General features: G+C 33.7%; 1 protein-coding gene across 1 annotated transcript; it reads right to left on the reverse strand.

Moving 5' to 3' along the window:
* Positions 1 to 4,635: 4,635 nt before the first annotated feature.
* Positions 4,636 to 10,957, reverse strand: LOC128181275 (serine/threonine-protein phosphatase 2A 55 kDa regulatory subunit B alpha isoform-like). Its single transcript, XM_052849615.1, has 8 exons — positions 10,797 to 10,957; positions 10,583 to 10,654; positions 10,080 to 10,177; positions 8,976 to 9,141; positions 7,155 to 7,445; positions 6,824 to 6,988; positions 6,171 to 6,432; positions 4,636 to 5,919 (listed from the first exon to the last, which is right to left on the reverse strand). The coding sequence occupies exons 1-8, from the start codon at positions 10,801 to 10,803 to the stop codon at positions 5,643 to 5,645; spliced, it is 1,338 nt and encodes a 445-aa protein (XP_052705575.1). The 5' UTR covers positions 10,804 to 10,957; the 3' UTR covers positions 4,636 to 5,642.
* Between the last annotated feature and the right edge of the window lie 3,505 nt (positions 10,958 to 14,462).

Consider the following 14,462-nt stretch of genomic DNA (forward strand, 5'->3'; position numbering starts at 1 on the left):
GTTTGAATGCGTTTCCAGCAGATTTTTCTTTATATCTTCCCATGTAAAAATTTAACACCCCCCCTCCCCCATTGTTGCCCCACTATACCCTAGGAACCATGATTTGAACAAACTTGAATCTATGCTACCCGTCAGAGGATGCTTCTACACAAATTTTAGAGTTTCTTAATTGCCTCATAGGTTTTGAGAAGATGTTTGAAAAATATTAAAAAAAATTTAAAAACTTCTAAATTACTTCCCCTTGTAAGGACGTTGGATCCTGCGATCAAAAGTCTTAAAAGTTTTTTTTAAATCTACACACATAGCTTAACCAAAATTCAAAACAAAATGTTGGGGTCTTTATGCTTCATTTGGCGCTACGGTCTATTTAATATGACCTTTCTGCACTGAAAGTGCAGATTGCACATAAATCGCTTTTCCCTATATATTTTATTATCGGAATGAACCATGGCACCAAATACAAATTTATACTATTTAAAATGAATGAAATTCAAATTATCATGAAGAAAAATGTTACAATTTCTTCACCTATTAGATATTTTGACCTTTTTGCACTGATAAAACGCTATTTTTATCCATTACCAATTCAACATGTTTTGAAATTATATCACAGTCTCAAACTTTTTTCAAATTATGATAAACTTGTCAGAAAAATCTTAACATTTCAGTAAATAAAACAAAAAGTATGGCTCAATTATGTAAAATTTGAGATATGGCATGAAATAAGCCGATTTTAGGCAAAAATTGGGATTCATTTTTTCCTCGACTTTTATGAAATATAAGTTAAATTTGCCAATATGTGTTGATAGAAATATTGAAAAATTGTAAAATTATGTTTTTCGTAACAAATAAAGATATCCTAATGCACAAACTATCTGGAAATTTTGTTTGGACTGAAAATAAGGAAGCTAAAGTGACGGTACTCTAAAACAACTGAGTTATGAAAAATGTTCATTTCTTCTTAAAAACCTTCCGCCACAAAATATAGTCCCATACTAAACTCTGTAAATATGTATTTTTTCCATTACTATTTTATTTAAAATAGTTTAATTGGCATTATAAAATTTTAATTTATGGGTAGAATCAATATATGATGCATACATGTAATTTCTAGAATAGAGGGGACCCACAATGGCTACCCAAAAATAGACCTTTAAGAGGGCGTGATCCTTAATTTGAACAAACTTGAATTCCCTTCAATAATTGATGCTTTGTGCCAAGTTTGGTTGAAATCAGCCCAGTGGGCCTGGAGAAGATAAAAATGTTACATGCGCGTAAACTTTGCGCGTACGGTTCGCCAAAAAATTCACGTCATTAATATATAAAAGTAGTAAAGTTTTCTGTAAATTTAAGACATTCAGTATGATAAAATAAATAGTGCCTCTTTTGGAGGGTAAGAGTTGAAATTGACACCCCGAGAAAAACATTGTCAACCTCCGCTTCGCGTCGGTTGACAATAGGTTTCTCGGGGTGTCAATTTCAACTATTACCCTCCTAAACAGGCACTATTTATATAATATATTTTTCTGTTGAACTGTGAACCCATTCTAAGGCGTGGGGGTCACAGTTTTATCAATTTAGAATCTGTACTATGAAGATGCTTGCATAGTAATATTATATAAATAGTTCCTATTTGGGATGGTAACAGTTGAAATTGACACCTCCGAGAAAACCATTGTCAACCGACTCGAAGCGGAGGTTGACGTTACAGTGGTTTTCGAGGGGTGTTAATTTCAACTTCTATCCTCCCAAACAGGCACTACTTATTAAATTACACTGAATGTCTTAATTTAAAAGAAAACTTTACTGCTGACGTGAATTCTACGCGCATGTAACAATTTGTTTTTTATTCTTTCATGTTAAATACCCTCAGCGTTTGCAACACACTTGGCAACGGGTAACACAACGAATTGTTACATGCGCGTAAATTATGCGCGTACGGTTCGCCGAAGAATTCACGTCATTTCTATACAAAAGCAGTAAAAATTTCTCTAAAATAAAGACATTCAGTATAATAAAATAAATAGTGCCTGTTTGGGAGGATAACAGTGGAGGATAACAGTCGAAATTGTTACCCTCCCAAACAGGCACTATTTAAGTATTACCCGTTGCCAAGTGTGTTGCTAACGCCAAGGGTAATAGTATACAGTTATTTAAAGCTTGAACGGTAAATAGACCCCAATATTTTCTCTTGGTGCAGGGAACAGCTCAGTATGTTCTATTGCCTAAGGCCAATGGACAATAGTGAAATAAACATAATAAAGTTATCTTTTAATCTTGCAGCAATCAAACTTTTTCTACAATGCGTTGCCGATCCAATAGATCGCAGTCTATTGACCGGCGGTCTGATAGATCGCTGTCTATTGACCGGCAGTTCAATAGATCACTTTTAAACCTAAATACACGTACAAAGTAGATGAAAATATTTAATCTGTAATAAAACAACAAAATCCCCTTAATGAGGTAATAAAACTTTAACTTTGAACCCACTCTTGGGGCCACAGCATTGGTCCAGGGGAGACACTGAGTTTTAACAGTTTAGAATATATATATACACTATACATAGCTTTGATGTTTTCCTGGTGCAATGGTTCTTGAGAAAAATTTATACGACATGCAATATATTGCAACTTTTTAGTGATAATCCCCTCTTTGAAAAGAGTTTGGTCCTGTTTAAAATCCTCTTCCCTTACAGATGTTTTTAACAAAGTTTGGTTAAATTAGACCCAGTGGCTCTAGGGAAGATGAGCTTAAAACTAAATATTCAGAGTACCAGTATTTTGTAATCACTAAATCATCTCTGTTAATTAAATAGTGTAGTTCCAACAGTGTTACTTCATTCTTATGCAAACTAGTAAAAATTTAATTTCAACAGGATACAAAAATATCTCCATCCCCTGTTATAACCCATATGCTAACTAGAACTGTCCTAATGGGACTAATACCCCCTCAAGGCTAATTTCAAATGGGGCAAACAATTGAATTGAATTGTAACAAAGACACTTTTTGCCTCTGCTTGGGTTTGAACCCTGGTCCTCTAGCACGCCAGCCCATCACTCTACCATTCGAGCTAAAGGGTTAACCCACTAGCCAGAGCTAGTAGGAATGCCATATAAATACTTGACTCTACCACAGAATAATAAAGGTTTGGAACACATACAAATATAAAATCAAAGTACCGAAGAACTGACGGGAGTTGATTATAGATATGTTCCCTTGGAAAACAATGCTTTAGCAAACATTATTTCGAATTTATCAATTATTCTCAAGAACTAATTCTTGTCAGCGGCGATGATTTGTGCTTTGGTCCAAACAGTTTCACTTTCGGTTTGTCAGAGTAACTGCATAGGAGAGTTGATTAAAATCAACTCCCAAAAATTATAGAATTGTAAAAAAAAAAATTAGTTAACTGAGAAAAATTAAATCAAAATTGTCAGAAGTTCACTGAAAATACATATGTATAACAGTAATACATTTGCAAATTTATATATCTGATGCTATTTTTTTTTTTAATTTCATTGTTTTAAAGAAAAACCAACAAAATGACAATAACCCCTCCCTTTGCAGTAAATGGAAATACGGGTAGCCAAGCAATGCTCTTCTGTTGATAAAACTTTGAATATCTTTCTAATAAGAGTCTTGCCAGATGCAATTAGTTGTTCCAAATTTTCCTCACTTTCTCCCATTGTACAACGGAACTCCATATCAGAAAATTGATCCCATAGGACTGATTTTCTTTGATGAGCTTGTTAAATTTATTAAACTCCGAAAACATTACCATACTGTGTAAAAAAAGAAAATTTAATATTACAATTTTAAAATTGGCAAAACACTTCAATCATATCAGTACTTTGAATTTTACTTAAATGAATGCTGTATAGGGTCACTTCATCAATTTACTAGACTAATAAATTTAAACAACTTCTAAAAATTAGTTAATTTTTAATAATGCTATAATTATTTATTTCCTTTTAATGATAAAAAATTTTGGTTTATATGAAGCAGTTTTAAAACAGCCCTAAAACCACCGCCCATTTAACAGATGATCAATTTTAATGGCCCCCTTGGGACATATGAATTCAGCCACTGACACTTGTCTTTGATGTTCTTATTAGCTCCATAGAATACATCATTGACAAACAAATATTTTGCATTGTCAGTTGATAGTATACTTATAAAAAATAAATTTAGTTGAGACATAAAGACAAAAAACCTCCATCTGGATGTTATTTATATAAATATATTTTAGAGTGTTTTAATACTATTAATTAATTAATAAAATCTGTAAGGATTACCTCCCTTACTTTTCACATAAGTGTACATGTACAATATTTAAAATAAGGAAAATGAAACCTGTCATCAAATCATTAAATCTTGTCTGATCTTTAAAAAAAATGCAGGTGCACATCTTCAGATGGTGATCAACATATCTACAAATTTTCAGACTGTTCCATGCAGTTGTAAAAAATTCTATGGGGGGACAAATTTGCGTCTACGCACAGAGGACGGACAGGGTGAAACCAATATACCCTCCTAAACTTCATTTGCAGGGGCATAATAAAGTGCAGCCATGTACAGCTGTTTAATTAAACAAATGACTATTGTACCAATGAAGATAAACACAACATACATATATATAGTAACAATGTTTTTAATATTAAATAACATTTCTTCAGGCCATTACATAACCTGACATCATTGACATAATTGTACTAATACAGCAAGAACAATGTCAGAACACATACATGTAGTTTACAAATGACCTGTACTTTCATTACATTTGATTCATCACATATAATGCTCAATTTTCTTCTAAAAAGTAAGAAATTAGAAAAAGCATGGAGTATTCTGATGCCAAGTCCTGGAGACTTGCAGGCCGTGGAGAGAAACAGTGTATGATTGTATCTAACTCATGGAATGATAGACTTTACAGTACATCAAAGCAAGTTATTTTTTCTATTTAAAATTTGTAAATATATACTGCAGCAACTGATGCCTTTTCGAAAAAAATAAAACATTACAAACAAGTGTTTGCTTTTATGAATGCCAGCACATATTGAGCATCTATGAGCAAATAAATTCAAAATATTAGCACTTAACATCAGTATGGCAAGATCAGAATGCAGTCTAGTGTGATCAGTATGTAGGAATGTAAGGTTAGTGATGCATCACTTTTGTTGTTGGATTGGAGACGTGGCATTTCTATTGCACCTGTATCCAGTAAATGCCTGTGTTGGGTGTGTAGTAGGGGACAGTGACTAGATGGTCTACCCACAAACTACAGACAATGCAAGAATACAAAACGCACCATGGACACAGACATACATAGGAAGGCATCAGACAACTAGAACAGACAGATCCAAAATGATGTACAGTACAGTCTTGTTGCCACCTGGAAGTTCATAGCACTACAGTTTTCATTAATGCAAATTTGAACAACAACTCATGTCACAGAAAAAAATCTGTGAATCAGAATGCCATCATCACAACTAAAAATGTGTACAAAAATATTGCTCTACGGTTTCTCACTTGTTCCTTTTCTCATTGTCCTTCGCATCAAAGAGCCATCAGAAAGCAGCAACCTTTCCTGTGCACCACCATGCCAGCACTGAATTTGTTAAATTAACCTAATGATAATTGCGTTAATCTTTACTTTGGAAGATATATAGATTATTGGTGGCTGCCACAGCCAGGATGTTTTCTAGGGGGTGCCAGGCTGTGTGTAGAATCTTTTTATTGAAGTCTAGACAGTCCACATTAATCTCTTCCTTTTTCCTCTTACCACCAGTGCACACTTTACGCGGTTTTAGAATTGTCCTTGGTTTCATGTTTTCTCTACATGCTTCCAAAGTTGTGTCCCTTTTGGCTTCACGGTCGAACATCCGATAGAAATTATTGTAAGAGCCAGTCATAATGTGCCTACAAAATAAAAATTTAAAATCATTCTCTCCAGCTTTGATACTTATTATTAATAAATAATGGCAGAAAAGTGCATAATATTGTTATAATTTTTTTCAATGGCAATGGAAGCCAATTTGTTTCATGAATATTATACCTATTTCTCTCAGATTTTTTATTGCAAATAGGAAAGTGTTTGTAAATTATGTTTGCATATCTTAACTATAAGAAGTGAGTGGAATTAAAAATATTATTATGATTTGAATTTTTACCTGTCATCTCCACTCCATGAACACTCGAATTTGTCAAAAATACAGTCATTTTCATACAGAGAACATAATTTACTCCTGAGGTACTCATGTACTTGATAAGTTTCTATGGGTTTGGTCTCCATCAACAAGTCCCAGACTTTGATGGACAGGTAGTCGCGAGTCACCATGTAACGTCCATTATGACTAAACTTTACGTCAGATATACTAGATATAATCTCAGAAAAGAAACTCCTATTGGTGGGATCTTCTGGTTCCTCAAACACTGAAATTAACATAAATGGGACAATAAACTAATTTGACTAACAGACACTTTAAAACATATTCTTCAAACCACTTGATTAACTATGTTTTTGGCCATTGGATTCACTGGAAAGATTCCTGGTGAAAAAAAAATTCCAAACACTAAAGGTTAATTAATTACAGGAAATTTTGATGCATTGCAATAAAAGCAAAATTGTTACAAGTGTCCCTAAGTATCGGAAATCAAATGTAAAGTTGATAATTAAACATTAGAAACCAAAATTATTATATTTTTGAATTTATGATATCCTATACCAATGTCATAATTTTCAAAACTATTGCAGTGTACCAAAAACCAGTAGAAAAGATTCTTGAGCTATTGCCTTTAATTGAACCATTAGAATTGGACTTACATTTGGCATGTTTATCACATAATGCCTGCTCTCTCATATCACAGAGCCTAATTGTGCCTTTGCTGCTGCTGTACACAAACAGATTGCATTCATGTGGATGAAATTCAGCAGCAGTGATCACTTCAGTTAGCTCCTCCATGTTGGCAGGCTTTATGTCCACAATATCTCATCCAATTAAGCAAAATTGTTCCATGCACACGAAGTATTAATTTTTTTTTACTATGACTCAAAATACATTGCATTCTCCTCTTAACACAGAAATTTTTCAATTTACTGTTCCTTAATACACATTAATACATTAGGAGAAAAGTTTTATGTAATAAAAGGATACTGAAGCTTTGGTCTGTGACCTCCAAATGCCAAAGGTTAATGCGAAGGTCATCAGCTGACAGATATGTTTCTTGGTCACTGTTGACAGAGATTGAATTGATGTGGTAAGTGTGGGCATTGGCAAATATACGACGGGGACTTGCCTCCACCATTAACTCCATGGGTTTAAAGCTAGGAACCCTCAAGCTTGTCACGTTGGTGGGGTCTCTCATTAACCCTGACTCATCCTTCAGATTGTAACCTTCAGGTCTCTTGTCTCTCTCAGTGACCTTCCACAACTTGATGGTCTTATCTAATAATAAATTAAAGTGGTAAATACATAATCCTTCAAATATATTTTTACCAACCATGTAAATTGCAGCAGAATACTTTCAACACAAGTAAAAAAAAAAGTTTTTTAATCTCTAAATGTATTTCACATCTTTCAACGCTCCCCAATTTTGTTGGTCAATTCCACAAAACCCTCAGCCCCTATCAAGTGATCATCTGTCACAGTAGATGGGTCATTCATATCAGCAACACTTAAATAACTTACGAAAGATAAGTAAAAACATATTTCTCAGACCTAAATTCAATAGAAAATTGTCTAGAAATGTTTTAACATAGCATTTTCACAAAACGTATTAGATAATAAGAGTAAAAGTCAAAATTGCTGCATTTAAGGTAGTCCTATACTCGGCACTAAATGGGCTCAATCATTAAAAGCTTAGCTTTAAATGATAAATATACATTCTAGCAATACATATACAAAAGAAAATATGTATGTTTACATGCTAGTTTGTTTGTTATCACCTCTCAGACGGGTGAACCCCCTTGCGAAAATTATTGACAATTATGAAATTTGCCAGACGTCCGTTTTTCCTAAAAATAATTACCAATTTTGGGAAAATTAGAACTGAACATACAAAATAGAGTATAAATATTTATTTAAGCCATATCTCATCAATAATTTTGCGCAAATTTTTGTGAGTAAGTACGCTTTATAGACCTGATGTATCAAAATAGAATACAAAAAATGCAATGCTAGTATCGCGTTTGGTAATTTTTTTTACTATTTTATGGACTCAAACTTAAATTCATGGTGTTTATTCTATAGATTGACATCTTAGAAAGAAGATTTGGTAAAATAAATTATATGTTGACGGATTACTTTTCACGCTATAAGCTCTAAACCAAGTAGACCCTGACGAAAAAATCCGTAAAAATCACATTTTGCTACAGTTTTCTGCCTAGATCTGTCAACAATGTTAGATATCATATAAACATTAATTAATTGACGATTGATTAAATTCGAAATAGCTTCTGTCTCTAAATTTAAACTGGTTTTAGTAAAAGAAAAAGACAAATTCGGGGGGGGGGGGGGGGGGTTCAAAACAAAGAAGATATAAGCATACCTGAGATCCTGGTTAATCAGAAACTTCGTTTTTCATTTTACTTTAACAGAATCGAGTTTCTCAACATTAATCATTTCTATCTCTCATAGAATACATATATTACCGTTCTAATTGCCAATTATTGCCATTGTTTACAACAGCGATGTAGAGCAAAATCAATACCAGGTATCAAAAACGCTTTGTAAAAGTCGAACCAATATTGTAAAATCCGTATTATGACGTAGTGCGATACTCGGACTACTTTAATGTGTACACAATTGTAAAATTATTTGCAAGTGCTAGGGTTCATCAAACGAAAATTTCCAGGATTGCTACAGCTCTGTCCGTTGAAAATTTACATGCATTAATATAAGTTGTGACTAAGTTCTATTATTCACAAGCAGTATCTTTTAATTTGATTCTTTCAGCTAAAAAATATTGAGACACACCATTTGTGGATAGCAAGAAATTGGCAGGATTTGTTCGCTTCAGCCATCTTATTTTATTGATCTTCTCTTCAATCTCCAAACTTTTGAGGTAGTCAAACTCTGGCTCATGACTTTGAAATGTGCTGTACACATTATATTCTCCTCTTGATGGTATGGCAATCTTTCCCTACAAATATGCAGAAAAATTCAATTACACTGTGTAGCTTACAAATACTGCTTAAAATTTATAATTATAAAATGAGTTGTTTCAACAGCATTAGGGTCAAAGCAAAGTATTCAATAAATGATGTAATAATAATATATATTGTATCTAATATTTTCTCAACTTCACAAATGAAAAACTTTATTACAATATGATAACGTTAATGTATGGTAATTGACCCAATAACAATATTCCCTAGCAGCTGATCTTTTGCATTACAGGAAAGTTCTCGTTCCTGTGCCAAAGGACTAAACTTTTTCTTATACAAAAAAACTTGGTAATTTTTGGCTCATAAAAACTTGTCATTGTATTATAATAAATAATTTTCTGATCTAATCCAATTCCCAAAATATTCCTTGTTTTCCAAAAGAGGTTGTCACTTTATTTGCTTGGAAAATTCTTGCTTTATTTGCACGAAATTCTTTTACAGCCTCACCAGTGTAAAAAGTGAATAAGTGTAGTTTGATTAACGTTTTAAAATAGAAAACGCTTGATTCGCACACAAGGTTTTCTTCATTTTCTCAAAAGTTGGTATAAAACTATGAGTATATGAATGAATATCAGAGGCAAGGGAAGAGTGACATTAGTAGTGAAATGCATAGAATGTGTTATAAATTAGGTTATCCAGATAAAAGAAGCACAAGTTATTGTGTGCTGTAAATTGCATGTCTTAGGTAGCTCTACAGCATGTCAATCAGAATTTTTGGTAGAGCTACAGAACTGCAGCTAAGTCTTCTCCATATTGCCACAAATTTTCAAAAATTTGAATGGCCCTGGCCTTGGCACCAAAATAAAGGAAAAAGAACTTTTGACACATGCCCTAAGACTGGGTCATTTAAGTTCTTAGACAAAAATCACATATAATATGCATTAGAAGCATTATCTATATACATCATACATACAGCTTTATCTCGCTGAAAGATGACAACACGTCCCCCCTTGTCTCCTGTTGCAAGTAGGTCACCTGTGCTGTTAAACTCCACACAGGAAATTATGTCAGCTACAATGTCAAGTACAATAAATGTTGTTAGTAACATTATTACTAATACACAAAGTATTAGGGCATTTGTTAAGTAATAGATTATGACAACTTCTGAATCCTTATATTCTTCATGTTAAATGATTGGTACAACTTTTTACACTAACAATACTTCGAAATCTGTTCGATTTTCTTTTAACCCAAGGCCTTTAAAATAAGCCCTATCAGTAATAATATATGATGTGCAAATAGATAATGTATACAAACTAAACATTTTGCAGCCAATTTGCCACTGAAAAGAGACCGACAACTCTTTCACAACTGGCAAACAATATTTGCAAAATGTCTTTAGTACATAACGTCTATATCGTATCCTTTTTTATTCATTTACAAGCTCTCCGGAAATAAATCCTCAATGTTCGTTACCTTCAGTGACATCCTCAGTTTCTATGGCGCCCTTTACTTGCGAAAAGCACCACTGGATGTCTCCAACATTTCCTTCAAATATAAGATGCAGCAGTAAAGGAAGAGCATTGAATTATAGTTTTTCATTAATAATTCAATCATGAATGTACATCTATGAAATAATTTTAATTCATAAACATCGTTCATGGGTAGCATCGAGATACAAAATTCTTACCGGCCATAGTATGCGGTAAATGAGTTGAATATTACTGTCAGACCCCTGCGTCAAGCCCATTTACAACTTCTTACATTGCATATTTCATTATATTCAACATGGATGACAACGGATTTCTCTCAGTCGTTATTTTCTTAAATTCAATATGGCGCACTCATTCGGAGCACTCAGGCGTGACGTCATATGCATCTGGAATTTTGGGTAAAGACTTCCGCATCGGGGTAAACTCGAAATGTGAATTATTTTGTAGGTCTACCTCATACCTTAAAGACTTTTATGACAAAAAGTAAATATAGTTCATAAACGTAAAGGTAACATATATTTCCTAAAGTATATCAGTTATTTTGTATCATAAATTTGTATAATCAGACTGATAATATAGAGTTATCCTTCTTTGCTCTTCTTATTCTCACCAGTCCACGGCATGCGCGGATCTAGATATATGTGCGGATGGTGGTCCGGATCCCCCCCCCCCCCCCCCCCCCCCGAGAAATGGAAATCGAAAAAAAAGAAAGAGAAGTCGCCTCCCTGGAAACCGGTCCCCAACAGTTCATATAAATTTTTACAAAAGGCATTGCCTTAATTTGTATTTCCTAGTCAAATATTGGTTTTTAACTTTTCAATCATATATGATAAACTATTTCAAATTTGTATGTACATTTGTATTTTGACATATTTATGTATGGTGTTTAACATAAATATATAGAAGACACTGTATTGAATGTATAGAAACATACATATATATACTAATTAAATGTTCATATCTGTCCTAGCTCTTTCATCATCCAACTCTTTCCCTCTTGTACATGTTTATTGAATGTTTCATGTACATTGGATGTTGTATGTACAATCTTCATGTTGCCCCTTGAGGGCCCTTAATTGGTAAATAAAGAAATTGAATTGAATTGAATATATTAAGAACCTCTCCCTACACTGACTCACGGACTATTAGCTGATAAGGGGATTAAAATTTTCGTTTTTTTTTTATTTCGGTACTGAAAATATAGAGGGGGTGGGGGGGGGGGTGGGGTGTGAAGATAAAGAAGCCCGTTCCCGGAAAAAATTCCTAAATCCACACATGCACTGGTATGAGTTATGGTTGAATTCTGACCAATTTTTCATTGACAGGATTCGGGTTCACCAGAATTTCTCATCACCTTTCTTGGCCTGATGGAGCTCCCACCCCGTCGGTCGGTCCCCTGCATATCATTTCAATGAGTGCATCCTTCCTCTTTGTTTCCGTCACTGCATATATCGAAAACAAAGAGAAAAGTCTTTTATATTATAAGCCAGATATTTTACACCACCAACCAAATGGATGAAGGAACTACATGTACATGTATACCGTAATTTTCCGAAGTCATCATCATGCACACTAACAGGTGAAACCAATGGGAGGAATTAAGTTCTTTCTTTTTTTAATATATACATGTATTTGTCCGTGATTCTCTATGGTTGCCACGCGTTTCATCTGCGCACAATAATAAGTATTACAGTACTTTCGTAAACATAAAATTTGTATATAACCTTTCCCCTGGAGTTTTGCTCTTCGAAGTTCGTGATTGTAAAATTTTAACTCGAAATCACATCGGTATTCTTAATTGAGCATTTTTTTTCTCAAAAAGATAGGTAAAGTGAAAATTATCTATCATTAGTTTCTCTCCCATGAAAGTCATGACATTTAACAGTATATCAATTATGTATTACTTTAAGATTTAAAATTCCGAAGATGTAAATAACCAAGGAAGCAAGAGTCAACAAGCCAGGGGAGTAAACTCCATCACTTTTAAGTAAGATATTTATGGCCGATATTGGGGATCACTAAGCAAGATTACCATATCGACAGTAAACACAACACGGGTGTAATGGGAGCTACGGGTCTTGAGTGTAAAATGTTTCAATAATAAATGAGGTCATCATTTAACCGACATTTGGAAATACTTAAAGAGAAGTTCAAACCCACTGAAATAGAAGACATAAAGTCACATTTCCACCTACGACAAAATGTAGTTTCTACATCATACAGTCTAGCAGCTTTACTTTGAATCAGTGAAATATGCGCGGAACCAGAAGGCCTATTTTCGGCAATTTTACTGTGAAAATTCATTCAAGATATTAATTTTCCGGGGGAGTGGGGGGGGGGGGGGGGGGGGGTCCGGACCCCCCTCCCAAAGATTTGCGCATATAAAATATACTTAAAGATATTATAACTAGTCTGAAATATATATGGTTGGGATTTTTTCATTTACACGCTGAGAAGCATTCAGTGAGACTGAGAAGTTTTACGACTCGATAGTTAGGATTTTTTTTGTAAAATTCAGATTAAGACAGTGCGAAAATTGCAAAAGACAACATCTAGCGTAATACTGTGGAAACATTTAAATTCAAGGGGGGCAATTATCGTGAATTGCTAAAAATTTACATGTTTGTGGGGAGGTAATTTTGTGAATTATCTTATACCTACAAGAGGAAATAGAATTTATAACCATAATTATTAATTCGTGGAGGATGTTAATTATTGAATGAGAGGTATCCCCGAATTCCACGAAAATTGAGCCACCATGAAATCTAATGATTCCACAATAATTGTTTTAACCAGCGGAGATATCGCATTTGTTCTGTTATTTTCATTCAGACAACTCAACCAATCTATATAATATTTAAAATTAGATCTTGTAAAACCGCTCATCTACAAGCTAAACAAGACATAATCTAATTAAAATTAGACCTTCAAAGTTTAATCTTAATTAGATTAATTGATTTGCAACAAACGAAAAAATAAACAAATTCTTAAATGTAAAAGAGTCAACAAACTGTGTGAAAAATATTCCACCGAGACATACACATGTATAATTTAATTAACAAAACATAATTGTACATACATATATAACTTATTTTATATGAAGCTTTTTTCCTGTAAAAACCCCTAGATTTTAAGTATAATATAATATCATTGTGGAACCATTACCTTGTACCTGTATAGATGTAATTAAAAGAATATTCTTACGCTGCCATGCATACAAACATTACGCAAGAAAAGTGAAGATTCGACAAAACTAAATGCAAGAAATAACTTTTGTTTTCCACACCTTGGATTTCTACAGAAGTTCTGGACTTGATTGATGGTTTTAGAACCGCATATTGTCAGCTTACGCTCTGACCTTTCAGCACCTCAAAAGAAATAAAAAGTAGAACTGTTGGCACCATGCAGAAAAAGCCCGATACATTTGTGACGCCATCGTAATTTGCGAAGTGGAATGTTATAATTTGAATGAAAACAAAAACCAAAAATCAATCTGAAATCGTTCTTATCGACGAAGGAACACGGGGATGAATAACAATTACCATGTAGTTATTGAAATGCGTCGGAGGGTCTGCAATCACTTGTATAGTACAAGTGGACCGTTGGTCTCACAGGACGAATGAAAAGGACTGTTTACGCCTCTGTAAAGTATTAAAGAATTTGTACTTCAAACTTAACAAAGTACAATAATCAATAAACATCTGAATGCTATAACCTAGTTTGTGACCTTTCAGAATTTTATGGTTTAAAATTTATCAAAGTGACGGATGGTCTAGGCTATCACACCCCACCCCCGCTATCGCGTTTTATGGAACTGATTGACTGCAAATTCCTAGGAAAAGGAAGTTAACTCAAATTAGTGT

The sequence above is a fragment of the Crassostrea angulata genome, chromosome 4 (assembly GCF_025612915.1).
Source record: "Crassostrea angulata isolate pt1a10 chromosome 4, ASM2561291v2, whole genome shotgun sequence".
Lineage (NCBI taxonomy): Eukaryota > Metazoa > Mollusca > Bivalvia > Ostreida > Ostreidae > Magallana > Magallana angulata.

Excerpts from the sequence above, each read along its gene's own strand:
- LOC128181275 (XM_052849615.1), bottom strand. Across the intron at positions 6,433-6,823 it reads ATGTGATAAACATGCCAAAT|TGTTTGAGGAACCAGAAGAT; the intron begins GTAAGTCCAATT and ends TGTTAATTTCAG. Across the intron at positions 5,920-6,170 it reads TCATGGAGTGGAGATGACAG|GCACATTATGACTGGCTCTT; the intron begins GTAAAAATTCAA and ends TTTATTTTGTAG.